The 21,364-nt window shown below is 33.7% G+C and overlaps 1 protein-coding gene across 15 annotated transcripts in view; it reads right to left on the bottom strand.

The window, feature by feature from the left end:
- Dync1i2 (dynein cytoplasmic 1 intermediate chain 2) overlaps nt 1-21,364 on the bottom strand; it is a 66,110-nt gene that overhangs the window by 11,642 nt on the left and 33,104 nt on the right. For all 15 annotated transcript variants that reach the window (XM_074071090.1, XM_074071089.1, XM_074071091.1 and 12 more), the window contains 8 exons: nt 10,927-11,022; nt 10,551-10,713; nt 10,329-10,428; nt 9,711-9,836; nt 8,686-8,832; nt 8,233-8,346; nt 7,798-7,931; nt 6,775-6,919 (listed from right to left, as the gene is read on the bottom strand). In XM_074071090.1, the coding sequence (XP_073927191.1) occupies nt 6,775-6,919; nt 7,798-7,931; nt 8,233-8,346; nt 8,686-8,832; nt 9,711-9,836; nt 10,329-10,428; nt 10,551-10,713; nt 10,927-11,022 (1,025 nt within the window). The remainder of the gene's footprint in view (nt 1-6,774; nt 6,920-7,797; nt 7,932-8,232; nt 8,347-8,685; nt 8,833-9,710; nt 9,837-10,328; nt 10,429-10,550; nt 10,714-10,926; nt 11,023-21,364) is intronic.

The following is a 21,364-nucleotide window of genomic DNA, read 5'->3' as shown; positions in this document are numbered from 1 at the left end:
TGTCTTAGTTGGTTTAAAGTTTTCCCATATGTGGAAGAGAATCCATTTCTGTGTGTCTTTTATACTATAAGTAGCTGAATCCAATGAAGTAGTGAAAAAAAATCGATGAACCAGAACTATGTGACTTACAGAATAAATCTTTTGACTGGACAGATCAGAGACTGGCTACTGAAGTAATTACTTTAAATCTGAAGCAGTACCAAACAGATTTCCAGGGATTTTTAGAAGACTAATAGAAAGAAAAAGAAGGAATCTTGTTTTACTACTAGGCAGAACCAGATCTTAAAGGACACAAAAGTACAGCAATATTTAATAATTCATTATTCCAGTTTATGGGAGTTCTGTTCTGAGAGTAAGAAATCACTTAAAAAGAGACAGAGAGCTGGTGGAGTGGTTCAAGTGGTAGAACACCTGCCTAGCAAGTGTGAGGCCCTGAGTCCAAACCTCAGTACTACCAAAAAAAGAAAAATTAGAGGCAGAGAAGCAAAATATGTCAAGTCTGTTAAATTTATAAATGTGAAAAACTGATTTAAAATGTTTAAAATGGAATTAGAAAATGTTTTAAAAGAGATTTAAAAACACTGCTTATTATTCATTCCTGTCATTATTCATTAGCATTGCCTACAACTCATTATTATAGCACAGGGCCTCCATCAAGTTATTCAGTAGAGCAGAAATAAATACCAGTAATAATTAAACCTGGAAGTGTAGATTTAAGATGGATTCAATGGCTTTGGGAGCACATGTATGGCCATATATAAAAATGTTTACTCAGCAGATTGCTACTGCTTAAGCCTTCATAGAATAGAACTACTTTGTGCAGAAAAGTTATAATGGTAATTCTTCTTGCTTTTTTTTCAGTACTAGAGATTGATTTCAAGGTCTCATGCATGCTAAATAAGCACTCTACCACTAAACTACTAGCTCAGCCCATGATAATTCTTCTAATAAAGTTTTAAAAGTCCTTCAACATGTGTAAATATACCCTATTCTGTGCTGGCTCATCCTTTGGTCAGTAGTGTAGAGGGTTACTTTGGGAAAAGGAGAGGCATGTATTACAGTTGAATAAATAAAATAAGGACGAATGCCTAGCCTAATTAGCAAGGAGAGAGATATGCCTGCCTGTCATGTCACTCTTATTCAAAAGTCACTTCTTATGTTGCAAAACCCATCACTCTGCTATCACAGATAAGTTCTGTTCTTTACTAGGCAAGGTGAACTCTTCATTTTTAAATCGTGTTGTTAATGTATATAAAGATGAAATCTCAAATTTAAAGACAAAAGGAAGCTGGCAAACTGAAGCCCCGAGATTTAAAAATCAGTCAATGTATAAATAGGTAAAAGATTTTATTCCAACTACCAACAAAGAAACTGGCCAACAACCTACCAAACATGTAAAGTCTCCTATGACTATATCTAGGACCACTAAAATGAAGGAACATCATAAATACCACATAAATAGCAACTTATGTGGCTATTTGAAGCCTAAAAAGTCTATTTCTTCAAAATAGACTGTATTTTAGGACACAAAGCAAGTTTTAGCAAATGTAAAAAAGTTGAAATAACTCCCTGTATACTATCAGACCACAACAGAATAAACCTAAAACTGAACAGCAAAAGAAACTACAGAAAAATTTCAAACATATGGAGACTAAACAACTAATTGTTGAATGACCAGTGGGTCATCAAAGAAATAAGGGGGGAAATAAAAGTTTCTAAATCTAATGAAATTGAAAACATAGCCTACCACAACCTTTGGGATACAGCAAAGGCAGTAGAAGGCAAAGAAGAAAGTTTATAACTTTGAGTGTCTGTATCAAAAAAACAGAGATCACAAATAAATAATCTAGTGATATGCCTTTTAGAAATTAATATACTTTTAGAAAAACAAGAACAAAGTAAACTGAAAACAGACGGGAAGAAATAATAAAAATTTATTGTTAAATTATTGTCTAGGAGGGGTTCTGCTGGACCTGGTCCCCTGGGTATTTATTGCTATACAGAGTGTATGTTTGTGATATGTAAGGTTTTCTTTATTTCATATATAATTAATAAATGCCTTTTAAAGAGAAAAAAAGAAAAACCACACCAAAAAAAGTATACAAGGAATCAACGAAACAAAAAGTTGGTTCTTCAAAAAGATATGTAAGATTGATAAACCCTTAGCCAATCTGACTAGAAGGAAGAAAAAGATCCAAATTAATAAAATTAGAGATGAAAAAGGAGATGTCACAACAAATATCAATGAAATCCAGAGGAGCAGTTGAGAATACTTCAAAAACCCATATTCAAATAAATTGAAAAATCTACAAGAAATGGATACATTTCTAGATGCATGTGAACAACCTAAACTGAACAAAGAAGAGATAAAACACCTAAATATATCCATAAAGAGTAATGAGGTTGAAACACAAATAGAATCGCCCAACAAAGAAAAGCCCAGGAACTGATGGATTTACTGCCAAATTCTACCAGACCTTTTAGAAAGAATTAATACACCAATACTCCTCAAACTTTTCCATGAAAAAAAAAGGGAAGGAACATATAATACTTATTCTATGAAATCAGTATTACACTCATTCCAAAATAGGACAAGGATACAACAAAAAAAAGAATTATAGGCCAATCTCTTTAACAAACACAGACACAAAAATAACAAAATACTTGCAAACTGATTCAACAACACAAAGATCACTCTCCATTATCAAGTTGGTTTCATTCCAGGGATGCAAGGATGGTTCAACATGCACAAATCAATAAATGTAATAAACAGAGTCAAAGACAAAAATCATATAGTAATCTTAATAGACGCAGAAAAAAATCTTTGACAGAATTCAACATCCTTTCATGATAAAAGCTCTGAAGAAACTAGTAACATACCTCAACATTATATACAACAAATCTACAACCATCATCATACTAAATGGAGAAAAACTGAAAACACTTCCTCTGAAGTCAGGAACATGACAAGGGTGTCTACTCTCCCCATTCTTATTCAATATAGTTTTGGAATTCCTAGCCAGAGCAATCAGACAATTGGAAGAAATAGAATGGATTCAAACAGGGAAGGAAAAAGCCAAATCATCCCTACTTGCAGATTATACGTTCTTGTACCTGAAAGACCCTAAAAACTCCGCCAAAAAACTCTTAGACATTATAAACACTTTCAGCAAAGTAGCTGAAATCAATATACAAAAATCAGTAGCTTTTCTATATACCAACAATGAACAGACTGAGAAAGAAATCCGGAAAACAATTCCATTCACAATAGCCTCAAAAAATATTTAAAAATAATAAATTTAACAAAGAAAATGACAGACCTCTATGATGAAAACTATAAATCACCAAAGAAAGAAACTGAAGAAGACATCAGAAGCTGGAAAGATCTCCCATGCTCATGGATCAGCAGAATCAATATTGTGAAAATGGCTATACTACCAAAAGCAATTTATATATTTAACACAATCCCCATCAAAATTCCAATGATATTCTTCATAGAGATAGAAAGATCAATCCTAACATTCATATGGACACATAAAAGACCTTGAATAGCTAAAGCATTCCTGAGCCAAAAGAGAAACACTGGAGGTATCATGATCTGACTTCAAACTATACTACAAAGCCATAGTAATAAAGCAGCACAACCGTGGTACAAAATCAGACATGAAGACCAATGGAACAGAATAGAATACCCAGATACAAACCCAAGCAGCTACAGCCATTTGATTTTTGACAAAGCCATCCAAAGTATGCTTTGGAGAAAAGATAGCCTCTTCAACAGATGGTGCTGGGAGAACTGGAGATCCACTTGAAAAAGACTAAAACTAGATCCCAGTCTCTCACCATGCACTTGTACCAATTTAAAGTGGATCAAAGATCTTAATGTAATATGAATCTACTATAAGAAAGAATAGGGAATACACTGGAACACAAAAGCATAAGTATTAATCTCATGAATAGAGCCCTAATAACTCAGCATTTAAGAGAAAGGATTGACAAGTGAGACTGCATCAAACTAAAAAGTTTCTGCCCAGTAAAGGAAACAGTTACTACACTGAAGAGACAGCCTACAGAATGGAAGAAAATATTTGCCAGCTCTACATCTGACAAGGGATTAAGAACAGGGAGCTCAAAAAACTAACCCCACATTGATAAATGGGCAAATGAACTGAACAGTTTTCAAAAGAAGAAATAAAAATGGCCAGTAAATACATGAAGAAATGCTCAACATCATTGGCTATAAAGGAAATGCAAAGCAACAACACTGAGATTTCACCTTACTCCTATCAAATGGCTATCATCAATAACACAAATATCAACCAATGTAGAGAAGATACGGGAAAAAGAAACCCTTACCAACTGTTGGAGGAAATGTAAATAAGTGCAACCCTATGGAAAGCAGTATGGAGGTGTGATCCTCCATATGATCCAGCCATACTACTACTGGGCATATACCCAAAGGAATGTGTCAGGATAGAGCCACTTGCATGCCAATGTTTACTGCAGCACTATTCACAATAGTCAAACTTTGGAAACAGCCCAAATGCCCTACAACTGATGAATGGGTTAAGAAAATGTGGCATATATATATATATATATATATATATATATATATATATATACACACACAATGGAGTACTATTTAGTCATAAAAATGAATAAAATTATGTTGTTTGCAGATAAATGGATGGAACTGGAAACCATCATGTTAAGTGAAGTAAGCCAGGCTCAGAAGGACATGTTTTCCCTCATCTGTGGAAGCTAGGCATGAAGGCTAAATGCATACATAAATACATATATAACCTCATATACATACACATATAGAGAAAGAAACTATTACATGATTGTAACAGTGGGTCTGTCTGAGGGGCCTACAGGGAGGAAGAGGAAAAGATAATGACAGTATAAATAAAATTGAAATCCAATGCATCTGTTGTGAAGATAGTATAATGAAATGCACTGAAAGCTGTTGAATAATAGGGGAGAAGGGTGACAGAGAAAGAATAATAGAGGGGGGTTAATCTGATTAAAGTGCAATAAATACATGTGTGAAATACCAAGGTGAAACACCCTTGAACAATCAATAAATACTTTAAAAAATAAAGGACAGGAAAGTAAAACAGGTTCTGTCTAGGGTGAATACCAGTGGGAGTGGGGGAAGGGAAAGAGGGTGAAGGAAGACAAATATGGTGACTATACTTTGTATATGTGTATGCATATAGAACAAGGAAACCTGTTAAAATTGTTCTAAGAAGGAGGAGAAGGAGGACAGGGGAGAATGATGGAGGGAGTGAATCTAATTAAGATATATTGCAAGCACAGATGTAAAGGTACAACTAATATATGCCAATAAACAAAAATGTAGTAAAAAGAAGTTGGCTTCTTTCCAATTCTGTATCTTGCTTTGGTTTTACTAGCTAGATTTCGCATTTTTTTCATATATATGTTGAATTTTAAATTATGCATTTTTGCTTATTGTTGTGAGAATCTTTTACCATTTTTCTACTGTATAAACTTCATTAAAAGAACAAAAATTCAAGATTGATCCAAGAATCAAAAAGACGATTAATTAAATACATTTGGCTCGTCTGATCCCCATTAAGAGGAAAATCAGGAACCGAACATTGGTAAGCATGCCTATGACATGCTGGACTGTGTTAAACACTTTTCTAGATGTTTCCTTTATTAGACTTAAGGTAAGTATTATTTTTATGTCTATTAATGCCTGATCTGAAAATGTTCAATTTTAAAAGGCAAGCTTTGCAAGATAAAGTTTTCTAATTCATTTCATATTAGATTGAAAGGAAGTACCAAGACAACAGTGAACAGTGAGTTTATCCCAAAGGATTTATGTGTGTGTGTGTGCTACTAGCACGTGAACTCAGGGTCTTGGGCTTGCCACCAGTTGAACCATGTCCTCATCTCCTCCATACTCCCGTTTTATCTGCTTTAGTTATTTTTCAGATAAGGTCCCAAACCCTGGTCCAGCCTTATATGGTGATCCTCCTACTTACACCTTTGAGTGTCTGGGATCACAAGCTGATACTGCCATGTCCTGTTTGTTTGTTGAGACAGGTTCTCCCTAACTTTTTGCCCACACTGGCTTCAAATTGCAATCCTCCTGATTTTCAGCTTCCGAATAGCTGGGATCACAGGTGTACACCACCACACCAAGCCTATCCCAGATCTCTGAGGCCAGCATTCAATAAGTTCACTAGAATAGCAAAGGGCATCTTTTAAGATCACTAGGTTTTCTCAAAGAAACTGAAGAACCACACAGGGTCTCTAGACTTTGTCTCGTGACAAAGTATACAAAAAGTTGACATTTAGGCTAAAGTAGATGGACAGAAAAAATAAAGCTTAAAATTTAACTTAAATATAATCTGACATATAAGTATAGAGTTTTACCAACAAAGTCATGATCCTACAGAAGAATGGGAGCCCATGAAAAACCACAAAGGAGGAAATTCGGTTTGTCTTGAGACTCAACTCAGTTCAGAGAAAACAGTTCTGTGCTTGAAAATCCTGAAATGGTGGGAAGTCTGGTTTTGAATTTTTGTGGGGTTACCATATTTGTGTTCACCCTTTTATGAAAACTCCTACATCATGCATGCTCCATGGAGTTTCCTATCAGACTTTCTTATCAGGTTTTATCTATTAGTAAATAGTTCTAAGCTATTTAAAAAGCTTTCCATCTCTCCTATGTAGTATTAGAAGAGCACCACCTTGTGTCAGAAAACTGACCAAATGAGCAGATACCTATATTTTAGATACCTTAGTTGTCCAAAGTTTTACTGTCCAGTCAAATGATGAAGTGACAAAAAGATGTGAGAAGTCTACTGCTCCAACAGCTGCATGACAATGGATGCCAGTGATTGGTCCTTGATGTCCCTCAAACATCTCACTGATTCCAGCTTTGCTATTTCATAAAAGTGAAAAATCTCTTATAAGTAGACCACATATAAACAGATCTTATTGTGAAATATATACATACACATATATCTGTATGTATACATTGGACCTTGATTTCAACAAACTTAACTCTGTGCTCATAGTGCAACAGAATAACTGATGTTGAATGTTATTTTATCCAAACTTGGTAACACTACTAAAGCAGTAAGCATATTTTGGAGCCATAAATATCATGCTATTGACAAAAGAATTCAAAAGTTTAGTATCTGAGGTGATAGAATAGGGACACAGGTATATTACATGTAAGAGACAATCTGGGCTCCTTTCAAATCAAGAGCTCTGAAGTGAAGGAGATCTGTATTTGAGATGAAATCTAGACACTCAATTCTTTTTAAGGACACAACTGATAAGTTATAGCTAGACAATTTCAAAACAGATTGAATAGCAGGAGAAATACTAGTCAATTTAAAATGTGTACGTGACATCACTGTACAATTATCAGGAGAAGTGAACTAAAGCTCCAAGTACAAACAAATTGAAATAGAAAAACAGTTGAAAATCTTATTTACAGATGTGAAGGTCAGCATGTGGCACGTGCATATTGTATCTGTAACTACTGAATGTTTCTCCTAACCACTGACTTCTGTGAGCACATGTACACAAAAAGCCACAATACTCCAAATTCCACAAAATTCAGAACACATCAATACATCCAAAATAACTTTTGTTTAAAAAAATGAACTGTTAAGTTTATGTGCCTGAACTTAATCTGTCACAAATAAGTTGCAGTCTAGGACAGATTTCTACTTAAATAAGGGGCAATTTGTTTCAGTGAGATTATTCAGGGAGAATTTTAAATAATTGCTAATTCCAGTTTAGGTTTACCTGCCATGGCGGCATGCTGTGTACACAGAACCTTCTTCACTTCCAACAACAAAGTTGTTGACATCTCCAACAGGGAAGGACATAGATGTCACAGCTACTGCCTTTGACTGTTTATGAACCAACTCCATGCTATCCTACATAGAAAAAAAAAATGAGGAAATTATTTTGTAAATTTTCAATTTTCATAGAAAAACTTCTAATTTTAACTGGTTCATAAACTATGATTTTAATATACTATTTACATAAACCTATTTTGGTTAAATGAAGCATGTTTGAAAACAAAATATACATAAAACAAAATACACTTGATACATATTTAGGTGTATAATATGCTAAAATATTATAAAATAGTTTATACAAAACATATACTAGGGTATATACACAATCTAAAAATAACATTTATGTCAAAATTTCAGTTTCCCAAGTTTAACCTACCTGTGGATGGGAAAGCATGTCCAAACTCCAGGAACAAATTTTTCCATCAGTAGAAATGCTAATCAGATTGTGAGCATTTTGTGTTCCAACAACATTTACACAATAGACAGGGTGCTAGAAACATTAAAGAAAGTTTTCAGAGATTATATTATTTTACAAAAAAATGAAGTGAAAGTTTTAGTCTAATCTCAGGTATTCTATTTCATATTGAGTCTTATAGCTTGTGAGTATTTTTATTACGAAGTTTGTTGCTGGTCTATTGTTTAACAAAAGATTATGAGTTCCTGGTAAGTAGGATCCCCAAAATACATAAAAATGTCTTCTTTTTGGTTGCTAAATGATGAGGAATTCATACATCAAAGGAAGCACACTGAAAGCACTCTAAAAGATACTATGAAGTAGTCAACAGTGAAGGAGCACAGAGGTCTAATGGAAATAACCTTATTTACTTACTGTGTGTGCAGCAGCTGACAGTGGAGTTCTTTGCACTGGAGTTCTTTTATTGCTACGGTTATCCCAAAGCACAATTTGGCCTGAATATGTACCACCAACAACGAGATTTGGATGAAATTTTGCAAATGTAGCAGACATCACAGCTGACTGCAAATAAGTAGAATTTTTATATTTAAGTAGAAAAAGTCTGCCCATTATAAAAATAAATCTATTATCCAAAACATTTCCCTCTTTGTTGGGAGGTTTCAGAGGTTATTAAAACAAATAAATTCATTAGAATTTTTATTTTGTTTTAGAAATATAAAAATGAATCTTTAGAATATTTTAAGTTTAAAAGTCAAATGTAATGATTGTTTACATAAATGTTTAAGCAATTTATCAAAGAAAAATTATTTCATCCAATTACAATTCAAAAAGATAAAGTTCCGTGATTTGACCTCTGACTGTAACCTGATAGCAAAGATTGTACTAATCTTGATTCAGTTAAGTGGTTATTCAGATTATGACATTATTAAAAAGATTTGAACTTATGCAAGAAAAAAGACTTGCAAATTTTAACCTTCTATTAAATCTCCTTTAAAAATCTGCATCTGTTTCCTACTTCAACCATATGTTTCTACTTAAAACTCTCTAGTTCCAATTCCTCAGGCAATGTATATAAGTAATTCAGTGGGCCACCCTTCTGATTGTATATTCCGCAAGTAAGTTCTTGAGAACCTCCCTGTAGAAAACACATTTTATAAAAGATTTCTTTTATATAATCAATCACAATAACAGAAAATAACAATAGCAAAGGATTTTAGGTGTGATTTAACATTATAAGTGATGTCAGGAAAGCTACAAAAGGCAGATCGTATTGAACTGAAAAGTATTCAGTTTTCTGTTAACATCTGTTTGCAAATATAGGAGTTTAGTAAATGCCAATCCAATGAAATTATTTTGTTGACAAGAAACGAAAAAAGCACTTGTCTAAATTCATTAAGGAATCCTTAAACTTGGGGAAAACTGTTAAAAGATCGTCTTACCTGGCAATGGAACACATACTCTGGGGTAGTTTTTTTGTATTTCATATTCCATACAAGTGCCACACCATCAGGCTCATGAGGAGCATCTTCATTGTTATTATACGAAGCCACGAGTAACTCTGGGTACTGCTCACAAGAATCAAGTGAAAAAGAAACAGATAATAACTATTTTATGTTCTTAATTATTTGACTATATCAGATTGTTCTGAAAATACAAACATCAAACACTTCACCATGAGAGCTATCTCTGGAGTTATACTCACTGAAATATTAGTATAATTTTAAATTAGTAGAGTTATTTAAAATGTCTTAATATTAAAACATTTAATTAAAATATATGCTTAAATTTTATACAAAGTATTTGGTGAGTAATCAAAATTAGTAAAATTGGGTTTTGACATAAATAAACTCCTGAATTTCAAATATATATAATGCTTCCAATTCTTTCTTCCAAAGTACCTAAGACAAACAAATATGACAACATAGAGCCATACCCATTATTACTTTAAATGATACATATTGATTTAATTTAAAAAGTTCCCTATAATTAAAATAATATTACATGCTAATAATAATTTAAAAAATGAGTGAATAGGAACTAGTTTTGTTATACTTTACCTGAGATGACCAATCCAAGCAACTAACAACTCGATGTTTTGACCAACGCTCATCAAAAAATTGTCGATTTAGTGATAGTTTAGCACCTGCTTGAATCTCTCTATAGAAAAAGATCAACCCCCACATCAAAAAAAAAAGATTATGTTATAACTTATATCACTCTTAAACTTAAACTACTAATTTAATACTGGTAAAGCTGTAGTCTAAGCAATTCAACATTACCCTTCTTTGTCTTCCAAATCCCTCCCACTGTAGTCAAAGAAGATATTAATCTGCTCAGAAAGAGCTCTTTCTACAATTCTTGTAGAATGGTCAAAGAAGCTTAAAAACTCCTCTGAGTGCAAAATTTGTTGCTTTTCTTCTTCAGTCAGTTCATGAGGTGGGGCTGGAAAACAAATTTTTTTTTAGATATATGATTAGGTCAGTCAAATTATGTAAATTCACTAATACAGTTTGGATCAAGGAATGCCACACATTCTTTTTTTAACCATATTCATAGCTTTGACTTAGAGCATTTTGTTCTATTTTAATAGATAAGTAATAAAAGAAATCTTAAGAGGAATCAACAAAAATTTTTAAAGTTAATTCTTTATGATACCTTTATTATCATTTTCTTCATCTTTCTTTAAAGTTTTCTCTTCTTCAGGTTCAATAGGTGGTTTTGGAGTTACTACATCATCTTCTTCCTCTTCATCTGAAAAAGAAGGAACATTAAAACAAAAATTATTTTTATGAAAATAACTGATGACTTTCCAGAAAGTATCACAACTCCCTAGATAAAAGCAAAAGTAAACCACTTATGAAAAGACCAAACAACCACAAATAATATGAATTTTACCAATAAGACAGAATTAGGAAAGAATTTTGGTTTTTATACACACCTCATTAATAGTCATACTAAATTCAGTAGCTAAGTAAGATATACATAAGCAAGCAGGATAAATTTCTTAAATTTCTCATGTAAGTCTTTGAAAGCTTGCAAGCATTTATCATTCCAGACAGAACAACATGCAACTCCTGCATAGTTTTATATAGCATGCTGACACATTAATGCTGTAGAATGAAGAAAATCAAATGTCTAAAATAGCCCACAGAGCTGGCTGCTTACTTGTGATCTGAAACCATCAGTGTCTAATGGGTCTTCATATGGCATAAAGACGGCTTACATTAACTCTCAGGTTGCTATTTGAGAGGCAGATTTTAAAGATAATAGCTATGAGATCACATTTTCTATTCTGTCATTTTAAATGGCAAGTCTTATTATCTACTGTTGTATGATGTGGCAATAAGCACTTAAAATAATGTTTTAATTTTCATAAAAATATATTGAGATATACAATGTTTATAAGAATTTAAAAATTACCAAATCTCTTACATCTCCAAATTAAAAAGCAATTTAAAAATCATTTTTAAAAAATGTTATAGAACATAAAAACCTGTCCACCTTCTCTTTCATTACAACAAAGATAGGTTTTTTTTTTTTAAAGAAAATGCTTATTTTTATTGCCTAAGCACATCTTATCATCTATAAGGGAATGGCAGCAGGTATCTGCAGCAGAGTACATCTCAAGTAATGAGTACCTATTCAACACAGGAACTTTACTTGTTATTTATAGTCATTTCCTTGACCATGTATAAAATTATCTAAAACACACATACATACAACCTACACAAAAGAACGGTCAAGGATGGGAACCAGCTGCCAAGTCATGGTCCCAGCAGCCAAGCCAGCTGACTAGATAGGAGCAAGCAGATGGTACTGCTGGGATTGTGTCTTTCTGCTACAAGGTGGTGATGGGATGGCATAACATTCTTCCGCTTGACTGCTTCCAATCCTGTGTCTCTCCCCAATGGTGAGCCTGTGCAATTACCCGCACTCCAGGGGGCCTACAGACAAGTCTTTACCCTGCAAACAAAATGCAGCTTGTAGGCCATACCAGCTGCCAAACCACACACATAGTGTTAGGTTTTGAGAGCTATGAAAATCTTTCTAACTCTATAGTATAAGCAATAAAAATATAACTGTACCTGTGGAAAGAAAGCTTTAAATGACACTGAATAATGCACACAATGATACAACCTCCAACTTAATCAAAATGATAATGACGTATGCCAATCCTACATTACTTGAAATTGAGCGATTTTTACGTTCTGACAAGTTTACAGAACTGGGATAAATGGCACGAATGATTTCAATATATGCTCATACTTTTGAACCAAATGGTGAAGGTTAAAATTTTTCCTTTCAAGGGCCTCAATCAGCCACAAAGGAAAACAGTAATCACTGTCTTTTCAGCCAGCCCAACCGCATTTGTCAGCCCTTTCTCTGTCAATGCAGCCAGAGCAATCAACCTGCCAAACATTCAGAATGGAAAAACAATCTGAAAATACAGGGTATAATGCACCTGCCAGTGAAAATGGCCATTTCAAGAAAAGCTAGTGATCTCAGTGACCCTGCTGAGGAGGCGGTGGTGCAAAGGGGAAAGAACACGTAAAAGAATTCTTAGTGATCGCCACTCTCTTGCACATTGACACTTCCTTACAAAGCATGCCAATTACAGCTTTTGTGCTACTTAAAAAAATGAAAGCTTTTTTGGGCAAAATAATCACAGAGAAACAGAAAGACACTACTTCTTTTTAGATGAATTCTCATATACAACAGACTATTAATCTGAAAACAGTATAACTGGTGGCAATTCTACACTGTACTGCCCAAACATTAGGGTAAAACTCTGCCATAAAGTCATCTGCAGGAATAATCTGATAAAATAATTTAATTACATTTAATTTAAAGGCTGGCTTCTACAATAGGGCATTTTACTTTAATTAAAAATTCAGCATGAGAAAAAAACACACAAAATATATTTCATTTTTTTGCTAATACTATCAGCTTTCCTAACCAATTTTGTTAACCAGCAGGGTTTACTGTATACAAATCCTAAAATCAACACTAGAGATTTTGAATCACCCTGGACAGGTCATTCTTGAGCACTGTGAATTACAAATTACAGCCTCCTACCCACATCTTATTCTCTTCCCTCAACTTTGCTGTATTATCCAGCTTCTAAGTACCATTTCCAATGACAGGTGTCAAATTCCCATCATAATGCATATGGTCAGTGTTTGAGTGCTAAGTGACCTCATAATCTACATATTTAACAGAAAAGATCTTGTTTATGGACACTCTTTTCCTTTTAAAATTTAAAATGTAAATGAAGTATGATAGTCAGTGATCAGTGTCTGCCTGCTATACCAGCATTTGCCATACCTATGTGTCCATATAAATCATTTTAGTTGTAGTTGAATGACAAGTATCAATTATTTAACTACATGCTCTCAGAATTTTATTTTAGAATCAATGTATACATGTCCTCTTTCTATATGGGTTAAACATAGATTTTAAAACTAACTGGTACTTAAATTCAAGTTTCATTAAATGCTTAAGCTAATAAATTAGAACTATAAAAACAAATGATATGCTGTTTCTTAAAAATGGCAGAATATACTATTTTGTGTCAAGCTGATCCTGATATTATATTCACATATATCAAATATTTGGCAAAAATCTACAACATTAATAACATCAGAGTAAAGAATGTTCCTCTGGAACAAATACACTTCTCTTATTATAACCTAATATAACAGCTACTATAGGACTACTAATATGGCTAAAAAGTATAGTTTACAGTTCTAAAGATTTTCTAAGCTAGTCCCTACTACATGTAAGCAAGAACATACTTAAAAACTGGAAAAGACTGTAACAGAACAGGAAGACTGAAAAATGGGACTGCCGTGACACATCAATTTACTGATGAATATTCATTATAATATGCTAAGTGGTTAACTCCATGCTGTCTCTGACAGGGAAGCTAAGGTTACAAAACTGAGCAGTAAAGAGTGCAGAAAAGTAGCAGTTACTTTTGAAATGACAAACCTCTTGTCAATGAATGCTAAAACTAGGTTTAATGAACCATTGAATTTTTACTTTGAGTTAACATCAAAATTGTAATGTATTTTGGAGAGATGGAAAGAAAAGCTGTTCTGTAAATTAAGCTGCACCTAGAAATAATACCAATGAGTGAAATTCCAGTTGTCGGAATAATTTGTTACAATGGAGTAGGTTAATCAAAGTTAAATCATCTGTGAAATGGGTGGCTTTTGTTAAACTGAAGGTGTCTTCAGAACAAGTTTTCTCATCTATATGTCATATTATATTTAAGATATATCTAACAATAAACCATAAAGTATACTTTGAGTTTTTAAAAAAATATTACATTTAAAAAGCAATATGCAAGATCTTAGAAAATCCTTACTAAACGAACACTGCTACTTATGAATCTATCACTTCTTATTCTCAATACAAAGCTGGAAAACAAATCCCATTATTAGAGCATTGTTGCTTAGGAAATACATTTGTTGGTTATCAATTCATTATGTAGTTTTATTATACTGGTACATCCATTTAAGACAACTTAATATCCTATGAAGAATTCTGAACTAAAGGGGTCTGATTATTATTCATGGTACAAAGAAAGTTGTTAATGAGTTCTAAAAATCAGTGAATTTGTTGCTTGCAGAAATATGATTCAACTTACAAAAATTAAACTTATGACTAACTTTACAAACACCTGTAAGAACATTACAGGGAATCCCTTAATATTGATTTAAAAATACAGGGTAGTGCTGGTGGAGTAGATCAAGTGATAAGAGTGCTTGTCTAGCAATTGTAAGGTCCTGAGTTTAAATCCCAGTTTCATTAAAAATACAGGCTAGATAAGGATGATTTTCTTTTAATATTTTCAAAATCATCTTTTCTTTCCCAGCAATACTGAGGTTTGAACTCAGAGCCCTACACTTGCTAGGCAGGCATTCTACCACTTGAGCCCTTTTTGCTTTAGTTATTTTTCAGACAGAATCTCACATTTATGCCTTGCCCAGACTGGACCAAGATCCTATTTATGCTTCTTGCAAAGCTCGAATGACAGGCATGCCCCACTACACCTAGCTTTTCTTGGTTGAAATGGAGTCTTATGAACTTTTGCCTGAGCTGGTCTCAAACTAAGATCCTCTCAATCTCTGCCTCCTGAGTAAACTAGGATTACAGAAGTGAGTCACCACACCTGGCCAAAAAAATAATCTTTTTCTGGATCAACATCATTTTGAGTCATGTCATTTCAATACATTTGTCCATAATTTCATCTTCTTATATCTTAAAATCAAATGCATATTTAAGAAAATCCTCATTGGGACACTTTGTCAATCTATGAAATCCATTCTTTTTTTTTTTTTTTCAACATTTAGAGTTAGGTCTTTTGTACTGGCCTAATAATTTGAATTTTCAACAAGAAAAATATTGCTAATTTAGAGGGGGAAAGAAATAATTAATACCATTTACTTTGACATAGATTTTGTCTCTCTACATGTTTTTTTAAAACACTTTATTAGCATATGATAGTTACATAGGGGTTTCATTGTGACATTTCCACATATACATGTATCATACCCCTTTTTGGTTCATCCCCTCCATTAATCTTCTTCCTGCCCCACACCCTTTCTTAAAGTGACTTCAACAGGTTTCAACGTTCCACATTCATATTTGTATAGAAAGTACATCAACCATATTCACCCTCCTTTACTCTCTTCATTTATCTTCCCCCCCGGGTAGCACCCTCCCCTTAATATGACCTGTTCTTCATTGTTTAAGTGTTTGTTGTTCAGTGAGGATTTTGCTTTAGTATTTTACCTGTAAATATATTGGACTTTAATCAGTCTAACCCTCTCCACTACTCTTCCTTACCCTTTCCCCCAGCCTGCATTGTTCAACAGTCTTCAGTGTGTTTCCTTGCATCTTGTTCATATACTGATGTATTTCATTATTATTCACTTTCTATCATTGTTTTCTTCTTTTCCCGCTTCCTTAGTCTCCTCTAATAGTCCCACTTTTGGAAACATGTTCTGTGTGTATATATATATATATATATAATTTATATATATATTTATATATATAATTTATATTTATATATATATATATATATAAATTCTTGTATTTGTATTGATCTATCTCTCATATGAGAGAAAACATGCAGCCTTTGTCTTTGTGAACCTGGCTAACTTCATTTAAGCTAATGTTCTCCAGTTCTACCCATTTACCTTTGAGTGATAAAATTTCATTCTTCTTTATGGCTAAATAAAATTCCATACATACACACACACACACCCCACATTCTCACATTTTCTTAATCCATTTGTCAGTTGTGGGGTGTCTTTGCTGTTTCCATAGCTTGACTATTATGAATAATGCCACAATAAACATGAGTGTGCAAGTGTCTTTGTTGTAACCTGACTTACATTTCCTTCAGGTATATGACGACGAGTGGTACTGCTGGATCATATAGAAGTTCTATTTTGTTTTTTGAGCCTCCATACTGCTTTCCATAGTGGTTGTATTAATTTACATTCCCACCAGCAGTGTATGAGGGTTCCTTTTTCCCCACATCCTCACCAACACTTGTTTGTGTTCTTGATGGTAGCCATTCTAACAGGAGTGAGGTGGAATCTTAGCATGGTTTTGATTTGTATTTCTTTTATGGACAGGGATGTTGAGCATTTCTTCATATTTTTTGGCTATTTGTACTTCTTCCTTTGAAAAAGCTCTGTTTAGTTCATTTGCCCGTTTCTTCATTGGGTCATTGATTCTTTCAGAGTTTAGTTTTTTGAGCTTCCCATAAATCCTGGTTATTAATCCCTTGTCAGATGCATTTTCTTCCATTCTGTGGGCTGCACCTTTAGTCTGGTAACTGTTTCCTTTGCTATACAGAAGCTTTTTAGCTTTGTGTAATTGCATTTGTCCATCCTTTCTCTTAGTTGCTAAGTCACTGCAGTTCTATTTAGGAAGTTATTGCCTATGCCTATATGTTCCAGTATATTCCCTACTTTTCCCTGCAGTTTCAGGCCTTGTATTAAGGTCTTTGATCCACTTTGAATTGATATAGTACGGGGTGAAAGACATGAAACTAGTTTTAGCCTTTTACATGCAGATATCCAGTTTTCCCAGCAATATTTGTTGAAGAGGCTGTCTTTTTCTCCATTGTTCTCCATTGTCTCTATGAATGTTTTTTTAAATATAAAATTTGGATTTCATTTTAGAGGTACTGGCATCATTGATTGTTCCTGTATTCCTGTTATATGTAATCGAACCAAATATTACATTTTTCAGGTCATAGATTTAGATTATTTATTTATTTATTTTTAGCAGTACTGCAGTTTGAACTCTGGGCCTTATGCTTGTTAGGCAGATGTTCTACCTTTTGAGCCACACCCATCCCTTTTTTGCTTTGGGCTATTTTCGGAATAGGGTCTCAAATTTACTCCTGGACAGGCCTGGGTTGTGTTCCTTCTATTTATGCTTTCTGCATGGCTAGGATGATAGATGTGCACCACAACGCTCAGCTTTTATTGGTTGAAATGGGATCTCATAAACTTTTTGCCTGGGCTAGTCTTTAGCCTTGATCCTCCTGATCTCCAACTCCTGAGTAGCTAGGATGACAGGCATGAACCACCCATGCCTATCTTAGATATTCTGATTAAAGTCTTTCAATTCAAGATTAAGAACAGATGCTACAATTTTTACTTATATTTATATTCTCACAGATTGATGGTTAAAATTAATTTATTAAATATTTCAGAATGGGGGTTGGGAGTATGGCTCAAGTGGTAAAGCACTTGCCTAGCAAGCTTGAGGCCCTGAGCTCAAACCTCAGTACTGTCAAAACAATATACAAAAATGGAATGGAATAAGTACTGTCAAAACAATATACAAAAATGGAATGGAATAAGCAAATAGCACTTCACTGGAAATCAAGTGTGAAGTTCTAGTTACAGTCCTGACATTTCTCCCCCTGAGGGCTTAGGTTCATCAATTAACTTCCCAGGGCCTCAGTTTCCAAAAATGTAAACAAACTGGTTATATAAGTTAACCTAAAGGATTTCTTCCTCCTTTAAAAATCCTTTTGTTCTTAAAAATAACAAAAGTCCAAACTGAAGAGGTAGATAATAAAAAATTATGTCATTTCAAAAGAGCTAAAACTTAAAAGGTAAGGGACTAAAGTAACTTTCAGGAACCTATCTGTGGGCACCACTCTTGCCAGAAGCTGTTTACCTGTGGAGAAGGAAATTGACTGAGGTCACATGGTCCTAGTCAATTTCATTCACAGTAGGTGCTTTAATACAGCAATGCACTTGTGTTTAGAGACAATACTAGCAACTTACAGAATAAACTTGACAGCAAGAAGCTGGATTGAATGGGGGAAAAGAAAAAGGCAGAACAAAACTGACTTTTAAAAGAATAGGTTCAGCCATTTAAAAAAAGACAGGTAAGAGTTAAGCCCAATTTTTACCTTCAATTTGGTAACTCATTACTTCTGCACTGAATATACTGCCTATTTAAATTTACCATGTTAACTCTTAATTATGAGTTCTCCAATTTTTTTTAAGTGTTCACAAAATTTAAAAATAACAAAAATTTTTTTGTGGTGCTGAGGATTGAACCCAGGGCCTTATGCATGATAGGCAAGCAGTCTACTGCAGAACTGTACCCCAGTACTGCTATACTCCTAGTCTTGTGACATACTTCCTTTTTGGAGGGGTGGGGTTTGAATTTAGGGCCTTATGCAGGAAATTATCTCATTTTTACAAGGAGTTGCAAAGGTTAAGGATGGCCTCATGGTATCAGGATAAGATTCTTATTCTCTTTCACTTATATACCTCAACCCCTAACTAAAAGGACCACAGAACCAAAGAAAAGATCATCTAGCAGAGTCAATAAACTTGCAGGATCAACAAAGACTTGCTAGATTGCAAATAAACAAACATAAACTTTTATAAAACTAACATCTAAATCTAGTCTACCTAGGAAAATTTTAAAGGATGGTGCTGATGTGGTCATTCCTGTAAGAAACTGGGCTCCGTTCACCCTCTTAGTCACTTTCACTTTCTGTCTGTGAAGATAAATAACACTAGTGAAAAGCAAAGGCACTGGTTCATTATTCTGAAACTATTGCTAAAAATGATATTATTCTGATGTAAATATACCAATAAGCTAACCAACCATGTTCTCCTTTAATGAAGTATTTTCAAACTATAGGCCTAAACTAATAAATTTAGTGTTTTGTGTTCAACATCTTAAAAAAATAAAATAGAGTAAGAGAGGGTATTGATTCATAAAACTTGATTCATTATACACATGTGGCTGCTTGTACTGAATCACTGCTGCTATCTATGTGACCCTTGAGAAACTACCTTTTTTTTTTTTTCAGCTTTAGCTTCTTCCTGTGTAAATGAGAACCAATATCTAACTTTTTGAATGTTGGTGAGAGGATTAAAGTGCCTCACAAAATGTCTGATATGTAGTGAGCACCCTCTGCCATTATAATTTTCAGTCATCAGTTTATGGAGACCTGTCTCTAATGAATAGGCCAAATAATACATTTAACAGATGCTGACAAGTTCAACTTGGTTCAGAGTATTCAGAGGGATACAAAGAACATATATCTATGAAATGATATTAACATGTAACTCAAGAAAGCCAGAAAGGAGAACCTATAATGGTCTCACTTCTGTACCTAAGAGTAAATAATGATTTGGATATATCATATGAATACCAAGTACTAAACTAATCACATCCTTTTTATCCAATTTTCAATAATTACAGCATTAACACTTGAAGATAACTTATTTTTTTTCAATAGTTGCTTCCAGAGTAAAAGCATGAAAATAAACATTCCAATTTGGCAAAATCATTCTCCTGAGTAGGTAACAGCAATTAGTTCCTTCACCAAATATTTATTGAGTACTTACTACATGCCAGACATTGTTCAGGCCAGGCATCACAACAAGGAAGAAGCAGTCTCAATGTTCATGGAAATTTTGGCAAAGAAGTTGAAGAATAAAGATGCTAAAAGCCTTGCCCTGAATAATTTCAAACTGAAGAGAACAGTTTATCTTGTACTTGTGGGTCATCAGCTTATCTGACAAATTATTATCTTTTTATTTTTTAAAATTACTTGCAAAATAACAGGAAAAAATTTTTTTAAAAAAATGACAGTCTTGTATTATGCCAATTACATATTCAAATTAATTCAAGGGCACAGGTTCATATTTTAAAGTTTATAAGCATTTCAAAATTAAGCACTGGGGTTTGGCTCAAATGGGAGAGCCCTTGCCTAGCAAGTGCAAGGCTCTGAATTCAATCCCCAAGGCCACCAAAAGACGCAATTTAAAAATGCAAATTTTAAGTAGGACATAAAGTAAGTACACACACATATACAGAATAGAATTTCTGAAAAAATATATCATAGAAAACTAATTATCTTCACACAAAATATTAATGGGTAATGTACAGTGATATCACATAAATTTCCTCATTATGTCCTTTCTGAACTTTCTAAATTCTCTGTAATAGCTAGAGAAAAATATTTTAGAAATTAAAAAAGTATTCACTCTAATATAATTTCAACAATAACAGGAATTATCCAAAATAGCTTCAAAATTCTTTACATTTCAAACATCCAAAATGCATTTCCTATGTATGATGGTAAAGCTAAAAGTATAATCTCCATATTATCAGATAAAGAAAGAAAGGGCATCATCATCATCATCATCATCACCACTATTTGGAGGTACTAGAGTTTGAACTCAAGATCTTATGTTTGCTAGACAAGCACTCTACACTTAAGCCACACCCTTGGCCCTTTTTGCTTTAGTTTTTCAGATAGAGTATTGCACTTTTGCCTTGGCCAACTGGACCTTTATCCTCCTACCTCCTCCTTCTGTGTTGCTGGGACTACAGGTGTGGCACACCTCACCCAACATGTTTTTGGAGACTGAGTCTAACTTTTTTGCCTGGGCTGGCCTGGAATGGTGATTCTCCCATGTTTGCTTCCTGAATAATGGATTACAGGCATGTACTCTCATGCCTGAGCCCTAATTTATTTTCTGAATGAGTCATTATGCCCTAATTTGGACTATTTTGCTCATTT

Source organism: Castor canadensis, chromosome 4, assembly GCF_047511655.1.
Source record: "Castor canadensis chromosome 4, mCasCan1.hap1v2, whole genome shotgun sequence".
Taxonomy (NCBI): Eukaryota; Metazoa; Chordata; class Mammalia; order Rodentia; family Castoridae; genus Castor; species Castor canadensis.
Note: the sequence above shows the minus strand (reverse complement) of the source record. Positions and strands in the feature narration are given on the sequence as shown.